Consider the following 15033-nt stretch of genomic DNA (forward strand, 5'->3'; position numbering starts at 1 on the left):
GAGCTTCATTTCTTAATGTTTGCAGGTGTTGTGACAAGCGGTTATGGACCACCATTAACTTAAGTCGTTGTAAATCTATCACTCCAACAATGCTGAGTGGGATCATCAGGAGACAGCCCATCATACTGGACCTTAGCTGGACAAATGTCTCGAAAAAACAACTCAGTTGGCTCATAAACAAGTTGCAAAGTAAGGAAGGATTTGTTTCATTTATCTGTGTAAATTTGAAGGGGTGCACTGGGTCTTGTGTTTTTATATATTGTTGAGTATGAGATTTGTGCTGTCAGATTTAAAATACAATATTGAAATGTTGGAAGTGTTGAATAATTTGATGACATACTAATTTGTTTGGTATGAATTTTAGGGTCATTCTGTTTATTCAGAACTAGATTTAAAATTGTACTATGAGGATTCTGTATATAGACAGATTCCTTTGCAATGTGCTGCTTCCCTTTTGTATATTGTACGGTATGCTTTGTACTACCCTCATTATGGAGTTCCATAAATTCGGAGATTTAAATTTACTTAATGCCTTCCAAAGTTTAAGAATGTTCCAAGGCATTTCACATTCACAAGCTTTTTAAAAATTTATTTCAAAATTTATGCCAAGAGCCATAGCAACCAATTTATTCAACGCAAATGTCTCATAACCACCTAAGGTAAATGACTAGGTGTTTGGTCTTTGTTGTGGTTGAATATTACCAGATCAGCCACAATGATCCTGTACTTTATTCTGCCTTAGGATCTGCCCACCTGAGGAGGTCAGACATTTCTGCAGTTTTATATCTCATCTGGGAAAGACTGCACCTTTGGTAGTTTAATACGCTGCTTAAAATTGCCAGTCTGCGTTATGTTATCTAATAACTAGAGTGGGGTCAGAAGATTTTGATTCAGCAGAGTTTGGCACCTTAGTTATGTAGTAGTTATTTTGGGTCAGAAATTTTGACTTCTGCCTATGGCCTATTCTTAAAAGCTCATTTGGTTTGGAATCAAGTATAGTTAATTGGAAGCAAAGAGTTGTGAAATGGCATGGCAGCAAGTTGCATATTTTAGTTCAATAAAGCTTAGAGACATAGCAAAGCTGAATGAGCAATTCTTACAGTTTAATGTACAATGTTTTGCACTGATCTTTGGTATGTGAATGGCAACTCAGTAGCATCTGCTTCTGTATAAAAATAAAACTTGACTGGGTCCAGCTATTCCAAACCCAAATATTTGCACTTTTTTCCATATCTGACCGTGAAGTTATTAGCAGAATATTATAACTGGACAAAGGCATCTTACTGATATTATAGGTTCACTCTCTAGAAAGAAGGAGAAAATCTCATTTGGGATGTTTTGCAGATGATACCAAAATTGACAGTAGAGAAGTTGATTGTCTTATCAACAGGATTGTGAGTGGCAAAAGGGAATAGTAGATTGAATTTAACTCTGACATTTCAAGAGTGACACATTGTGAGAAGGTAAACTAGAGCAGGACATAAATAGTGAATAGCAGAGCCCAAGAGAGGGCTGTTGAAAGCAGACGTTTGGGATGCTTTCCCTAAAAGTACCAACACAGGTAGATAGGGTGGTGGAAAATATGTTTGGCTTTCACCAGCTATTCTGATCACCATGATACAAGAAAGAGGTGATTAAGCTAGAGAGGATGCAGTTAAAAAAAATGTTGCCTGCATTGGTGGGCTTGAGTTGTAAAGATTCAACCAACCACGGATCAGGAAAACCCAGAAGTGCTCTTTCAGCACTCGTCATTTGAGCATGTACAGACTATTTTTGTAATTATTCCCTAAACAATACATAATACCAACTATTTATATAGCATCTACATTGTATTAAGTAATCTAGAGATAATTTAAAAGTACAGGCAGTTCCCGGGTTATGAAGGAGTTCCGTTCCTGAGTCCATCTTTAAGTTGGATTTGAAGTCGGAACAGGTGCATCCGGTATTATTTAGCATCAGTTAGTCAATCGTTTTTCTTAGTAAATAGTACATATTTTACCTTTCTATGCATATAAAACACTTAAGAAACGTATGTATTTCAATAATCAAACCACTGCGTGCTTAGTAATAATTGTAGCTTTCATCGGGGCAGGGTCTTTCACATGCTCCATTAAAATTATTCCGATCGTTGACCGACTGTAGCCTAACGCTTTTCCAATGACCGATGGTGTTTCACCACTTTCCAATCGCTTTATTACTTCCATTTTATTTTCGATCGTGATCATGATTATTTTCGTGAACAGAAACACTGCAGATTCAGAGCTACGCCGGGTCCTAAAGACCACTGCATTGAGACATGTTAAATAAGGTCTGGGGTTCCGCTGGGTCCTAAGGTCCACAGCATTGAGACAGGTTAAATAAGGGACTTGAGCATCCACGAATTTTAGTATCCGTGGGGAGTCCTGGAACCAATCCCCCGCAGATAAGGAGGGCCGACTGTACAATGTGTCTCTGTGATTCTGCACACCAAATGTAACACAGTGAAAAGTTGAAGCTCTGCGGTGCTTCATATCCTTGGGAAATGGTAGCTTGGCTGAGTTATGTTCACTTTTCTTTTGAGTAAATACTTATAAATGTCCAAATAATATAGTTACTGCAAGACAAATTAGAAATAACCCAAAGTATTGGCTTGTGTCCATTGGGCAAAGACTTAATGAATACACATTTAGATGTGTTTGTTTACCTCAGTTTGACTTGCATTTGAAAACAACAATCATTACTTAATCTGAATAATACAAATTAAAGTGAATTAGGAAACAAAAGCTTTGAGCACAATTGTCCTAGAAATATTTTATTCTGAAAGAACAGCTAATTAATTCTCTGTACTTTTCATTCTTGTCCTACTGACAAAAATTTGAACCGTGCATTTTTGTCTACAAAACAGTAAAAGAAAAGGAGGCAGCAGGAGATGAAGGTGAACTGAGGGTGCCTGTCATTTCAGGCTTAAATGCATCTTCAAATCACTTCCTAATATACTTGTATTATGGAACCACTTTCTCTATGTATTCTGAGTACTTGATTATATTAAGAATGCCTTCTGTTAAATGCAGCTGAAATTTTGAAGCTGACTGGATGTTTATATTTTTTGGTAATAATACAGTAACTTTGCAGTCCTTTGGGGAAAGTGGCAAAGTAGCTTGGAGAATAAATTAATCCTTATGATGTTTGAGAAAACTAATTTAAAGTGGTCAGCGATTGCTTCTGCCTGCAATTCGTTACATTGCAAAAAGCTTGAACAGAAATGAGAATGATTTCAGTTGGAAAACTTAAGTGTAAAGCCAAAGTAGCACAAAATACTGTGATAAAATTTGGAATGTACAGTACGACAGTAGGGCCAGCAGTTTGATATCTTGTTAAAAGTAGTTAATTGCATGTGTTTATATCTACCTGAGACCCATGGGCACAACATCCACAGATGGATGCATTCAAAAATAAAGGAGATAGAATAATTTATAGTTTAGCCCATTTTAATCTCAAAAATTGGTAAAAGCACTTTCCATTAAACTGCCTCAATATATAGAGGACCCGACTTGGGACTGTGCAATACTGAACCTCCTATTAGGAAACAAGAAAGGGCAAGTAACAAAAGTGGTAATCAGGGAGTACTTTTGCATCTAATAAACATAACTCTATTAGTTTTTAGATAGTGATGGAAAAGGCTAAGTCAGGATCAGAGGTAAGGGTCTTAAAATGAAGGAGAACTAATTTTGGGGGGAATTAGGTAGTATCTAGCAGAGGTTGATTGGGTGAGCTTGTTTAAAGGGGGGAAAATGAAAAGCAAGTGGAAGGCTTTTAAGAGTGCAATATCAATTGTCTAAGAACAGGATATTCCTGTTGAGATGAAGGGTAAACCTGGCAAATTTGGGGAACCCTGGCTATTGAGAAATATTGAAGCTCAGGTCAAGAAAAAGGAAACATACATTGGGTTTAGGTTGCGCAGATCCTTTGACTATGGATGGATTAAGAATACTGGTAAGAGGGAACTCGAGCAACGAGAGGGTATGAGATGGATCTGGAAGGTAAGGTTAAGGAAATTCACAACAAGTTCTATAGCTATATTAGTATGGTGGCTAAAGAGAGAGTAGGTCTCTTTAGAGATTGCCAAGGTTGCAAAGGTGGGATTTGTTGACTGAGAAGAAAATCATAATTACTCAAGAGATAAGGAAAACAAGCAGAGATATTTAGGAGGACATTTGTATTACCAGGGAAGAGGTGTTTTCAGCCTTACGGAGCATCAAGATGGATAAATTCCCAGGGCTTGACCAAGTGTGTCCTCTTGTGGAAGGCTAGTGATGAAATGGCTGAGGCCCTTGTGGAAATAGGTGAAGTTTTCTCCTTATGGAAGGCAGCTGATGATGTTCCATTGTTTAAAAAGAATAGCGAGGACAAGCCATGGAACTAAGGAGCAGTCAGCCTGACATCAGTAATGGGAAAGTTACTGGTGAGAATTCTGAGGGACAGGATTTACCAGCATTTTGATTGACAGAGTGTGATTAGGTGGATTCGTCAAAACTTTGTGTGTGGGAAGTTGAGCTTTTTTTTTAAGGTAACGAAAGAGGTAAATGAGGGTAGGCCTGTGGATTTTGTCTATTTGGATTTTAGCAAGGCCTTCAACAAGGTCCTGCATGACAGGCTGGTCTGAAGGTTAGGTGCTGGGGAATCCAGGGAGAGCCAGTCAGGAAGATTCAAAATTGGTTCAGAGGTAGGAAGAACAGTGGTAGTTGAAAGTTGTTTCTTGGAATGGAGGCCAGCGACTAATGGTGGCCTGCATGGATCAGAGTGGGAATGCACAAGACTTACGTTCACCTTTAACATTGAAGTCATCTCCTGAGGCGAACCCTTTCCTGATACAGGATGCCAGCTGCTCTCTTAATTTCCAGTAAGTGCGAACAGATTCTTCTGAAGGGACCAAATCCCAGCTGGGCAAATTGTACAGTTTAGGGCTGGAGTCTCAGTGTGACCAGGTTTTCTGTCTTCACCTCCTTTTTAAAGGAAGTGTGTAAAATGCTGGAGGAACTCAGCAAGTCAGGTAGCATCCATGGAGGGGAATAAACGGTCATTGTTTTGGGCCGAAAACCTTCATCAGGGCCCCTCCATAGATGCTGTCTGACTTGCTGAGTTCCTTCAGCATTTTGCATGTGTTGCTCTGGATTTCTGCTGTACCTCTTCTGTTTAAAATGTTTATGACTTTTTTTGTATACCTCCAAAAATCAAGTGCGATTATAAACAGATGTCACATGGGACGACAGTAAATATTTGAGCACAGCAAGCCCAGTTTTAATTATTAGTGAATAACTGAGTCCTAATGAAGAACCTCAACCTGACATCAGCTGTCTGTTCATTTCTGTAGATGCTGCCTAACCTGCTGAGTTCCTCCTAACTGTTAGGCATATCCATTTGAAATATTTTGAGTACAAGTTTAAGCTGTTAAGTATGATGTTTGGTATTAGAAAATTGTGTTCTTTCGTTAATGGTTCCTTATTCTCTTTTATCCTTGAGAATTGTTGGATTTTAATCCAGTGCAGATGGTGGCATTAAATTCGGAGGTACTGTTGATGGTAGAACACCAGGGGGTCTTGATCAGTTAGGGAGATGGCCAAGAAGTGGAAATGGATTTCAATACAGATAAGTGTCAGGTGATGCATTTTGGAAAGTCAAACCAGAGGAGGACTTGTGCTATGAATGGTGGGCCATTAATAAGTATAATTGAGTGGAGAAATTTGGGAATGCAAATAAATAGTTTGTTGAAAGTGGTGTCACAGATTGAAGGTTGGTTAAAAAGATGTTTAGAAAGCTGGTTTTCAGTCAGGACATTGAGTATAGGAGTTGGACATTGTGTGGCAGTTGTATAAGATTGGTGAGACTGCACTTGCAGAACTGCGTACAGGTTTGGTTGCACTGTTATAGAACATACGTAGTTAAACTGGAAAGAGTGCAGAAAAGATTTACAAGGATGTTGCCAGAACTAAAGGGCCTGAGTTATTGGAAGATGTTGTCCAGTCTAGGTCTTTATTCCTTAGAATGTAGGAGAGTGAGGAGTGAACTTATAGAAAATTATGAGCAGTTTAAAATTATGAGCAGTTAAATGAGATGGATGGTAACAGACTTTTCCCTAGGTTGGGAATCCAAAACTAGGGGGCACTGACTTAAGGTGAGAAGAAAATTTTAGAAAGGGTCTGAGTAGCAACTTTTTCCACATGGAAGGTGGTGAGTGTTTGGAATGAGCTGCTAGAAGAAGCTGTTGAGACAAATACAATTATATAATTTAAGTAGTGTTGGGATAGGTACATGGAAGGGCAGGGCTCAGAGGAATTTAGGCTGAACTTGAGAATTTGGGGCTAGCTGGATGGTACCGTGGCTGGGCTAAAAGATGTATCAGTGTTGTATTGCTCTATGACTCTTCCCAATGCATGTAATGCTCTGTGACAACTTGTGCTGTATTTCCTTCAAACTTACCTCTTGTAATGATCTAATTAATATTTGTAGTTGCAAATGATCAGTGTTGCCAGTTGCTGTGTGATGTACGTACCTTGCAGTACTTTTTCAAGTAGTGTGTTACAGTAGAGACAAGTTCATTCAAATGGACTGTTTTGCCTGCTATGGTTGAAAACACCCACAGATTTCACACATGCACAGGTTGGTTAGTATCAGGTTATGAACCTGTGCTGCCCAGTATGCAGGATATTGGATGTCAATACTCCTGTTAGCTTTGACTTCCCAATTGTAATTAATCGTGTTTCATGTATTCTAAATCTGAAACTAAGGTACTGAAGAAAGCACACTAAACTCTCGAGTACAATACTCGATCACAGTTGAGGTAGTAGTGTTTAACAGTTTATTCCTTGATTATTGAATTCATTTTGTTTTCCTGCAAATATAGGATTTGAGAATGCAGAAATTATATTAAGGAAAGAGAGCTAGATGCTTGCTGCACCATTCAGTAATAACACAGCTAATTTTTTTATGCTGATGCCACTCTTCCACACGAACGTCATGTCTGTTGAGTTACTTAGTTACAAAATAATGATCTATTTCTGTACAGAAAGGCCAATTCCTTATTTTAAAGATAATGAGAACCATTAAATCCACATCTACTTTGAAGCTCCTTGAGTATTTTGTAATGTTCAATAAGATCACCACTCATTCTTATAAACTTTGTTGGGGACAGATGTGGCCTGCCTAATCTTCCTTGTATGTCAAACTCTCTATTCCAAAAATTAATCTTCTAACCCTTTGCAGCAATCTGCAAAAGTCTTCGACACACAGTTATAGTAGCCAGGGTTCCTAATACTTCTGTACAGTACTGTAGTAATTTTATGTATTGCACTGTACTACTGCTGCAAAGAAAACAAATTTCATGATGTGATGATAAATCTGATTCTGATATGAGCCTCTATTTTGGACTAAGAGTGGGAAGGGGGCAGGGAGAGGGGAATCATGGTTAGGAAAAGGGGGTGGGAGAGGGGAAGAATAAGAAACCAATTGTTCGTAATCAAATGATCTTGCCTGGTGTCTCAGGGTTGAGTGTGTCTGCTCCTGTGGCAACCTTCCCCACCCCCATCCACCAGCACTCCTCTGCCACCTGTCCCACATCCCTCCTGTGGTGTTCCACCCTTGCCATTCCCAACATCATTGCTCCCACCAGATTTACAAACCTGCATTCTGCTGCACGCTGACAAATACAGTACTGTGCAAAAGTCTTAAGCACCCTAGACTTTTGCAAAATACTATAAATCCTTCCTTGCATAGTCTAAACCTATGTGTAATGTTCCAAAATGTTTCACCAATTGTTTGCTGAACCTGCATATTAACTTTTGGTAATCCGTGTACAAGAACATCTCGGTTCCTGTAATAACAAGCACATATCCTTAAATATGTGACCACTGGGGGAGAAAAATTACAGAACCAGTTGACTTCACATTTTCCACAATATATTCCATCTGTCACATCCTTGCTTTTCACTTATTCTTACTATATCCCGCTATCCAACCCCCAACTAAAGTTTCTTTGCAATCTTGCAGCCCACACTGTCGCAAAGCTTTGTATCATCAGCAAATTGGATATATTACATTTTATCTCCTTGTTCAAAAGTGCTGCAGCAACGCTAAACACAACCTCCCAGTTTTCATTTTTGCTGACAGTACAAAATAGCAACAGTGTTGTCAAATATCAACTGTATCATAAGTGTTACCATCTGTTCAGTTACATCATGAAACTTTATTTTACTGTTCAATCCCTTACTTTAGTGGATATGGACACTACTCAATTTTGTATCATCACTATAATGAAAGATACTAAATTGTTATCAAAAATAAAATTTAATTGACTTTTAAGGTAAATATCCATTTAGATATAGTGTGCTTCAGAATTTTTGCCAGTAAATGAAAATGATTTCTGTCTGCTTTTACCTGTAACACAGAATGAAAAGCAATTCTATTTCAGTCAACACACACAAAATGCTGGTGGAATGCGGCAGGCCAGGCAGCATCTATAAGGAGAAGCACTGTCGATGTTTCAGGCTGAGACCCTTCGTCAGGATCTGACGATTCTTCGTCCTGACAAAGGATCTCAGCCCGAAACGTCAACAGTGCTGTTCCACCAGCATTTTGTGAGTGTTGTTTGAATTTCCATCATCTGCAGATTTCCTCCTGTTTGTTCTATTTCAGTCAGCTCCCAACTCAGGACCATATTGTTTGTATCTATGTTGTTTTGGTGTGTGAATAATACTGTATATCTCTGAGTGATCACTATATATTTAAAAGTTTGTTACCCCTGAAAATGATTTTGGTAATGATCAGGTTGTTTTTCCTGTTTTCTTTAAATAAAGTCATGTTAAATGTTATATTTTTTTGTGACAGATTTGAAAATTCTGGCACTAGCAGGATGCATTTGGAGTGCAATCTCTGCACTTTGTACATCAAATTGTCCTCGTCTGCGCATGCTTGATCTTCGTTGGGTGGAGGATCTCAAAGACTCACAGATGAAGGAGTTGTTGTCACCACCTACAGATTGCAGAGTAGGTCAGTTGAAAGAGTTGGTAAACACACAACCTCTATCTATACAAAGTTTTCTTAAAATTTACCTGGTGTGACAATTATCACTTCAACTTGATGGCAATAAAGATAACATAGTTTTCATTACCTCTGGATAGCTGAGGCTGCCTGATTCTGCAGAAAAGTTGCCCGTGAATTTTGCAGTCCAGGTCCTTCAGTGTTCTGTTATCAATTTGTTTAGCACTAAATTGAGTTTTAGTAACTCTTTTCTAGCAAATGCAACACAATTAACTCATTTTTTATTCTCTCCCATGCTTTCAACCCGTTTTCTCCAGAACAATTTGGGTTTATCTCTAGCTGGAGAAATAAATTAACTGGGAAGCTTCATTCTGAAAGAAAGTAAATATGATTCAAATTGGGAACTACATGCTCCAAATTAGACTCTCCATTAACTTGATATTTCAGGAAGTTGAAAGGATTACAATTGTGTAAAGTTGAAGGATTGGATTGTACTGATCTGACATTTGGGGCGTTCATTTAATGTGACTGGAAAATGTATTAGATACAAATGAAGCGAAGTATTATCTATCCTGTTTTGTTTTCTGTTTGTTCTCTCTGAATCCACCATTGACTTTTGAATAAAGGTCTCAGTCTGTTTAGTCCTCTCCATAGATGCTGCCTGACCTGAGTTCCTCCAGCATTTTGTGTGTGTGTGTGTGTGTGTGTGTGTGTAGATTTCTAGCATCTACATGTTTTCTTATGTTTTAAAAAAAATGACTTCTAGTCTCTGGTACATTTAGCAGTGCAAATTTTAAAGGAAAGAAATGAATCTGCAATGAATGTGGAAGTAATGATGAGAATGGTTAAAATATGCTTTTTTTAAACCAACAAATATCAATCTTGAGAGATGTGTAGAATGGTAACAAGAAAGCTTATGGTCAAAAATTGTGACCTCTAATGTAAAGGGATCCATACTAATATTTGTTGCATGATGCTTCAATGGGATTGAGTTGACTTTACTTCTTACATCCTTCACATACATGAGGAGTAAAAATCTCTGTTATGTCTTCGTCTTAATGTGCAATGTTCAATCATAGTAATTTATAATAAATAGAACAATCAATATAACATAGAAATACACTCAAGTCACCATGTGTTAATCAGTCTGATGGCCTGGTGGAAGAAGCTGTGTTGGCCCTGGCTTTTATGCTGCGGTACCATTTCCCGGATGGTAACAGCTGGGATAGATTGTGGTTGGGGTGACTTGGGCCCCCAATAATCCTTTGGGCCCTTTTTACACACCTGTCTTTGTAAATGTACTGAATCATGGGAAGTTCACAACTACAGATGTGCTGGGCTGTCCACACCACTCTGCAGAGTCCTGTGATTAAGGGAGGTACAGTTCCCATACCAGACAGTGATGCAGCCAGTCAGGATGCTCTCAATTGTGCCCCTGTAGAAAGTTCTTAGGATTTGGGGGCCCATACCAAACTTCTTCAACCATCTAAGGTGAAAGAGGCACTGTTGTGCCTTTTTCACCACCCAGCTGGTGTATACAGACCAAGTGAGGTCCTCGGTGATGTGGATGCCAAGGAACTTAAAGCTGTTTACCCTCTCAACCCCAGATCCATTGATGTCAATGGGGTTTAGCCTGTCTCCATTCCTCCTGTAATCCTCAACCAGCTCGTTTGTGTTTGCGACATTGAGGGAGAGATTGTTTTTGTGACATAACTGTGATTAGGCCAATCAATGTAGTGTCATCAGCAAATTTAATTAGCAGATTAGAGCTCTGAGTGGCAACACAGTCATGGGCATACAAGGAGTAAAGGAGGGGACAGTACACAGCCCTGAGGGGCTCCTGTGTTGAGAGTCAGAGGGTGGAGATGAAGGAGCCCACAATGTCGACGATCTGACAGGAAGTCCAGGATCCAGTTGCACAAGGCAGGGTGAAGGCTAAGGTCTCTGAGCTTCTTGTCCAGCTTGGATGGAATTATGGGGTTGAATGCTGATTTGTAGTCCAAGAACAACAGTCTCACATAGGCATCCTTCTTCTCCAGATGTGTAAGGACGGTATGTAGAGCAGATGGTCTGTTGCGTCATCTGTCAATCGGTTGTGTTGGTAGGTGAATTGTAGGGGCTCCAGTTTGGGTGGTAGCAAGCTGCAAATGTAATCCTTGACCAGCCTCTCAAAGCATTTGCTTATTATTGAGGTGAGTGGAATAGGACGCCAGTCGTTCAGGCATATTACCTTGGTCTTTTTTTGGTACAGGGACAATGGTGGATAATTTGAAGCAGAAGGGCACTCTACACTGGGAGAGGGAGAGGTTTAAAATGTCAGCAAACACGCCTGCCAGTTGTGCCGCACACATCCTGAGTACTAGCCCTGGGATGCCTCCCAGTCCCACAGCCTTGCGACTGTCTCCTCGTTGGGAACGTCTGCGTACCTCAGCCTCAGAGATGACCAGTTTGCAGGTTGCAGCGGTGGCATTCCTCGGAGGCTCAGAGTTAACGACATCGAACCGAGCGTAAAAGTGATTGAGCTCATCTGGGAGAGAGGCCGCGATGTTGGCGGCACCACTATATTTGGCTTTGATGTCTCCAATGGTATGCAGCCCTCGCTACAAGTCACATGTGCTATTCATTGTGAATCTTGACTCAATTTTGTCCCTGTATTGTTGTTTCGCAGCCTTGATAGCTTTGCGCAGATCGTAGCTGCTTTTCTTAGCTCCAGCTGATTGCCGGCGGTGTAAGCTCTATGTCACGCGGTAAGTGCTGCTTGCACGGAACTATTGATCCAGAGTTTCTGGTTCGGGAGGACTCTGACTGACTTCTGGGGGAACAACATTGTCGATGCACTTCCAGATGAAGCACGTGAGGCTCCATCCGTGAACTCAGAGACAGCTTCATCATGGAAGACATTCCAGTCGACGTCATCGAAGCAGTCCTGCAGCATGGAGGCAATTGGTCAGACTAACAGTGGACAATTTTAACTCTGCCTGCCTCTTGTTTCAGCTTCTGCCTGTACGGCGGCAAAAGCAGAATCGAAGAGTAGTCTGATTTTCCAAAAGCTGGGCGAAGGAGAGCTTTGTAAGTGTTGCGGAAGGGAGTGTTAACAGTGGTCAAGTGTGTTACCTCCATGAGTGCTAACCTGGATGCGCTGACAAAACTTCAGGGAGACTTTCGTCAACAATGCTCGCTTAAAGTCACCGGTGATGATGAGGGCAGCCTCCGGGTTGCAGTCTCCAGCATGTGATGGTCTTGTACAGTTTCTTGAGAGCCAGGTCAGTATCAGCCTGCGGCAGAATGTACACCGCTGTGATGATAACAGCTGTGAACACCCTAGGCAGCCAGTAGGGTCTGCACAGCAGCACCAGATATTCCAGGTCTGGGGAACAAAAGGATTTGAGTGCATGCACATTCTGGGGGTTGCACCAAGCATTGTTGACCATGAAGCATACCCCTTCTCCTGTACTCTTCCCAGAGAGTCTTTTTGACCTGTCCGCCCGGAACAGGGAGAACCCAGAGGGCTTGATAGTGTGGTCCGGTATCTCCCCCGTCAGTCAGGTCTTCAGGAAGCACAAAACATTATGTTCCTTTGTTTCCTTCTGGTAGGAGATTCTGGTTCTCAATTCTCACAGCTTGGTGTCCAGGGACTGAACGTTAGCTAGGAGTATGCTAGGGAGCAGTGACCAATTTGCACGCCGTCTCAGTCTCACCAGAACGCCGATGCTTCTCCCTCACTTCCGGCACTTCTTCCAAGGTAGTGGTGGTGTAAGAGATGAGTCTCCCATGGATCATGCAAGCAGGGGATCCCAGTGTAGGAAAGGTGGCACATAGTATATAAATGCCATCTTTCCAATGTTCAGAAGGGTCAGTCTACTGTATCTGGTGCGACTATAAGCTACTTGGACAGAAAATGCTAAGCAAATTGTAGAAATTTGTAGTATACTGAAGATTTGGAACAGAGCTCGCAACATGGCCACCAAATGCAGTGCCATCTTAGAAGAAATTTACAAAGTTTAACCCTAATGTGGTTATTTTAATTAAATATTCTTTTTATCATATTTAAATGTTTGTGACATCTTCACAAGGCATTGTTTGATGTTGTTGGAGTAAATATCCATTTAGTACTTGCACAAAAAAAATTAGCAATAGAGAATTGTATGGGTCAGTTAGGTGTCCAGAATTAACCTTTTGTATCATGACATATTAATTGATAAATTGAACTACACCCAAGAACAGCTCTCCTGGGGCAACTTTTTGTAAGAGCATTAAAATATTAGACAATCTGCTGTATTAATGCTCTGTTGTTGCTTTTGTATGCCATCCTCCTTCCCCTTTGAGTGCCCCTCCTTCCCTTTCTCTCACACTTTCCATCCATCCTCCAGTTTGTTTTTGAAAATGTTTTTCTTGTACTTGCTAATTAATTTGAAAGATGTTGTTTTGTTTCTTGTAGGTCATAATCAGAGCAAACTCTGCAACGTGACAGAATTTCACTTAGCAGGTTTGGATATTACTGACTGCTCGTTGGCCTTGATGATACGCTACATGCCAATGCTAAACAAGCTGGACCTGAGTCAGTGTAACCACGTGACGGATCAATCCATTGCCCTCTTGACAGCTGCTGGATCTTCCACACGAGAAACACTGACTGAAATAAACCTTTCAGGTAAAAGACCCATAAGGCAGAGCAGCAGAATTAGGCCATTCTGCCCATCAATTCTGCTCTGGCATTTCATCATGGCTGATCCATTTCCCCCTCAACCCCATTGTCCAGCTTTCTTCCTGTAACCTTTCATGCTCTGACTAATCAAGGACCTATTAATCTTCACTTTAAATAGACCCAATGACTCGACCTCTACAGCCACCTGTGACAATGAAATCTGCAGACTCACCACCCTCTGGCTCAAGAGATTCTTCATCTCCACTCTGAAGTGACGTCCCTGTTTTTCAGGGGTTTGCAAACTTTTTTTTATGCCATGGATCCCTACCATTAACCAAGTGATCCACAGACCCCAGGGTGGGAACCCCTACTCTATTCTGAGGCTGTGCCCTCGGAATAAAGACTGTCATACTTGCATTCCTTGTAGTTTAAAATAAGGGATTGACTTCTTCAAACATATAGGATCCAAAGGGTAGACCTATGACATCTCAGTAATATATTTTTGTTTCTTAAGATATCTGGAAGCAAGAGTATGATCTGTTGGATAAGGCCAACATAGCCAGTGGTATCATTGCTGTTCTTACACAATTCTCCCATAATATTAGGCGACAATACAATAATTCACAGTGTATTCTAATAAAGGTTCCCCAATTAATAACTCAAACACACCTTTTACCTATGTTAATGTACTAATGGATGGGTGTTTCAAAACCTATTGAAATGATATTAAGGTAAACACTAATGCCCAGTGTGAATGTGAAATAAATTGTAGCACTTCTTTGGCTGCTGTAATGAAAACAACAAAATAAATATTTGCACAAAATGACATTGCCACAGTTAAAAGAGTCAGGAGAGGAAATTGTAGACTGCTGTTTTCCAACGTCCCTCAGGTACAAAAATGGAAGACTCTAGAAGATGCCAAATTGAATCTGCTTAAAAAAAAATAATAGGGGTAGACCATGTAACTATAGGCCAGACACCTTAACACTGGGACTAAGCAAATTTTAGGAAACGATCTGTAATAACAGCAAAATCTGTGTTTAGAGAGGGCCGAAGCTAATCAGAATACACTGTCAGTATGGACTTGACTGGCGATTGAATTATTTCAGATGATAGCAGGGTACTTGTTAACCTAAAAATGATACAGAGGAAGGGAGCTTACTCATATCTGCATGTGCACTTGAAGATCTCTACCAGGTTATGGATCGAGAGCTGGGAAGTGGTAAGAGGGACATTTTTGATCATCATGAACATAACATACCTTACAGCCTACCGCTCGCTGTAAATTTCTGTGACCTGCTTAACAGACTGGGGCAGATGACCATAACCACAGGGTGTTATCTCTAAGCAGCTTTGAATAGCAGTGCCACAAATGGT

The 15033-nt window shown here is 40.4% G+C and overlaps 1 protein-coding gene across 5 annotated transcripts in view; it reads left to right on the forward strand.

The window, feature by feature from the left end:
- Positions 1 to 15033, forward strand: part of LOC132395881 (lysine-specific demethylase 2B-like) — a 208606-nt gene that overhangs the window by 184457 nt on the left and 9116 nt on the right. For 4 of the 5 annotated variants that reach the window (XM_059973001.1, XM_059973002.1, XM_059973003.1 and 1 more), the window contains 3 exons: positions 26 to 189; positions 8859 to 9020; positions 13450 to 13662. In XM_059973001.1, coding sequence (XP_059828984.1) covers positions 26 to 189; positions 8859 to 9020; positions 13450 to 13662 — 539 coding nt within the window. Of the gene's footprint in view, positions 1 to 25; positions 190 to 8858; positions 9021 to 11262; positions 12275 to 13449; positions 13663 to 15033 lie in introns of those variants that run through there. The other variant, XR_009512775.1, reaches the window with a different exon arrangement.

This window comes from Hypanus sabinus, chromosome 6 (assembly GCF_030144855.1).
Source record: "Hypanus sabinus isolate sHypSab1 chromosome 6, sHypSab1.hap1, whole genome shotgun sequence".
NCBI lineage: Eukaryota > Metazoa > Chordata > Chondrichthyes > Myliobatiformes > Dasyatidae > Hypanus > Hypanus sabinus.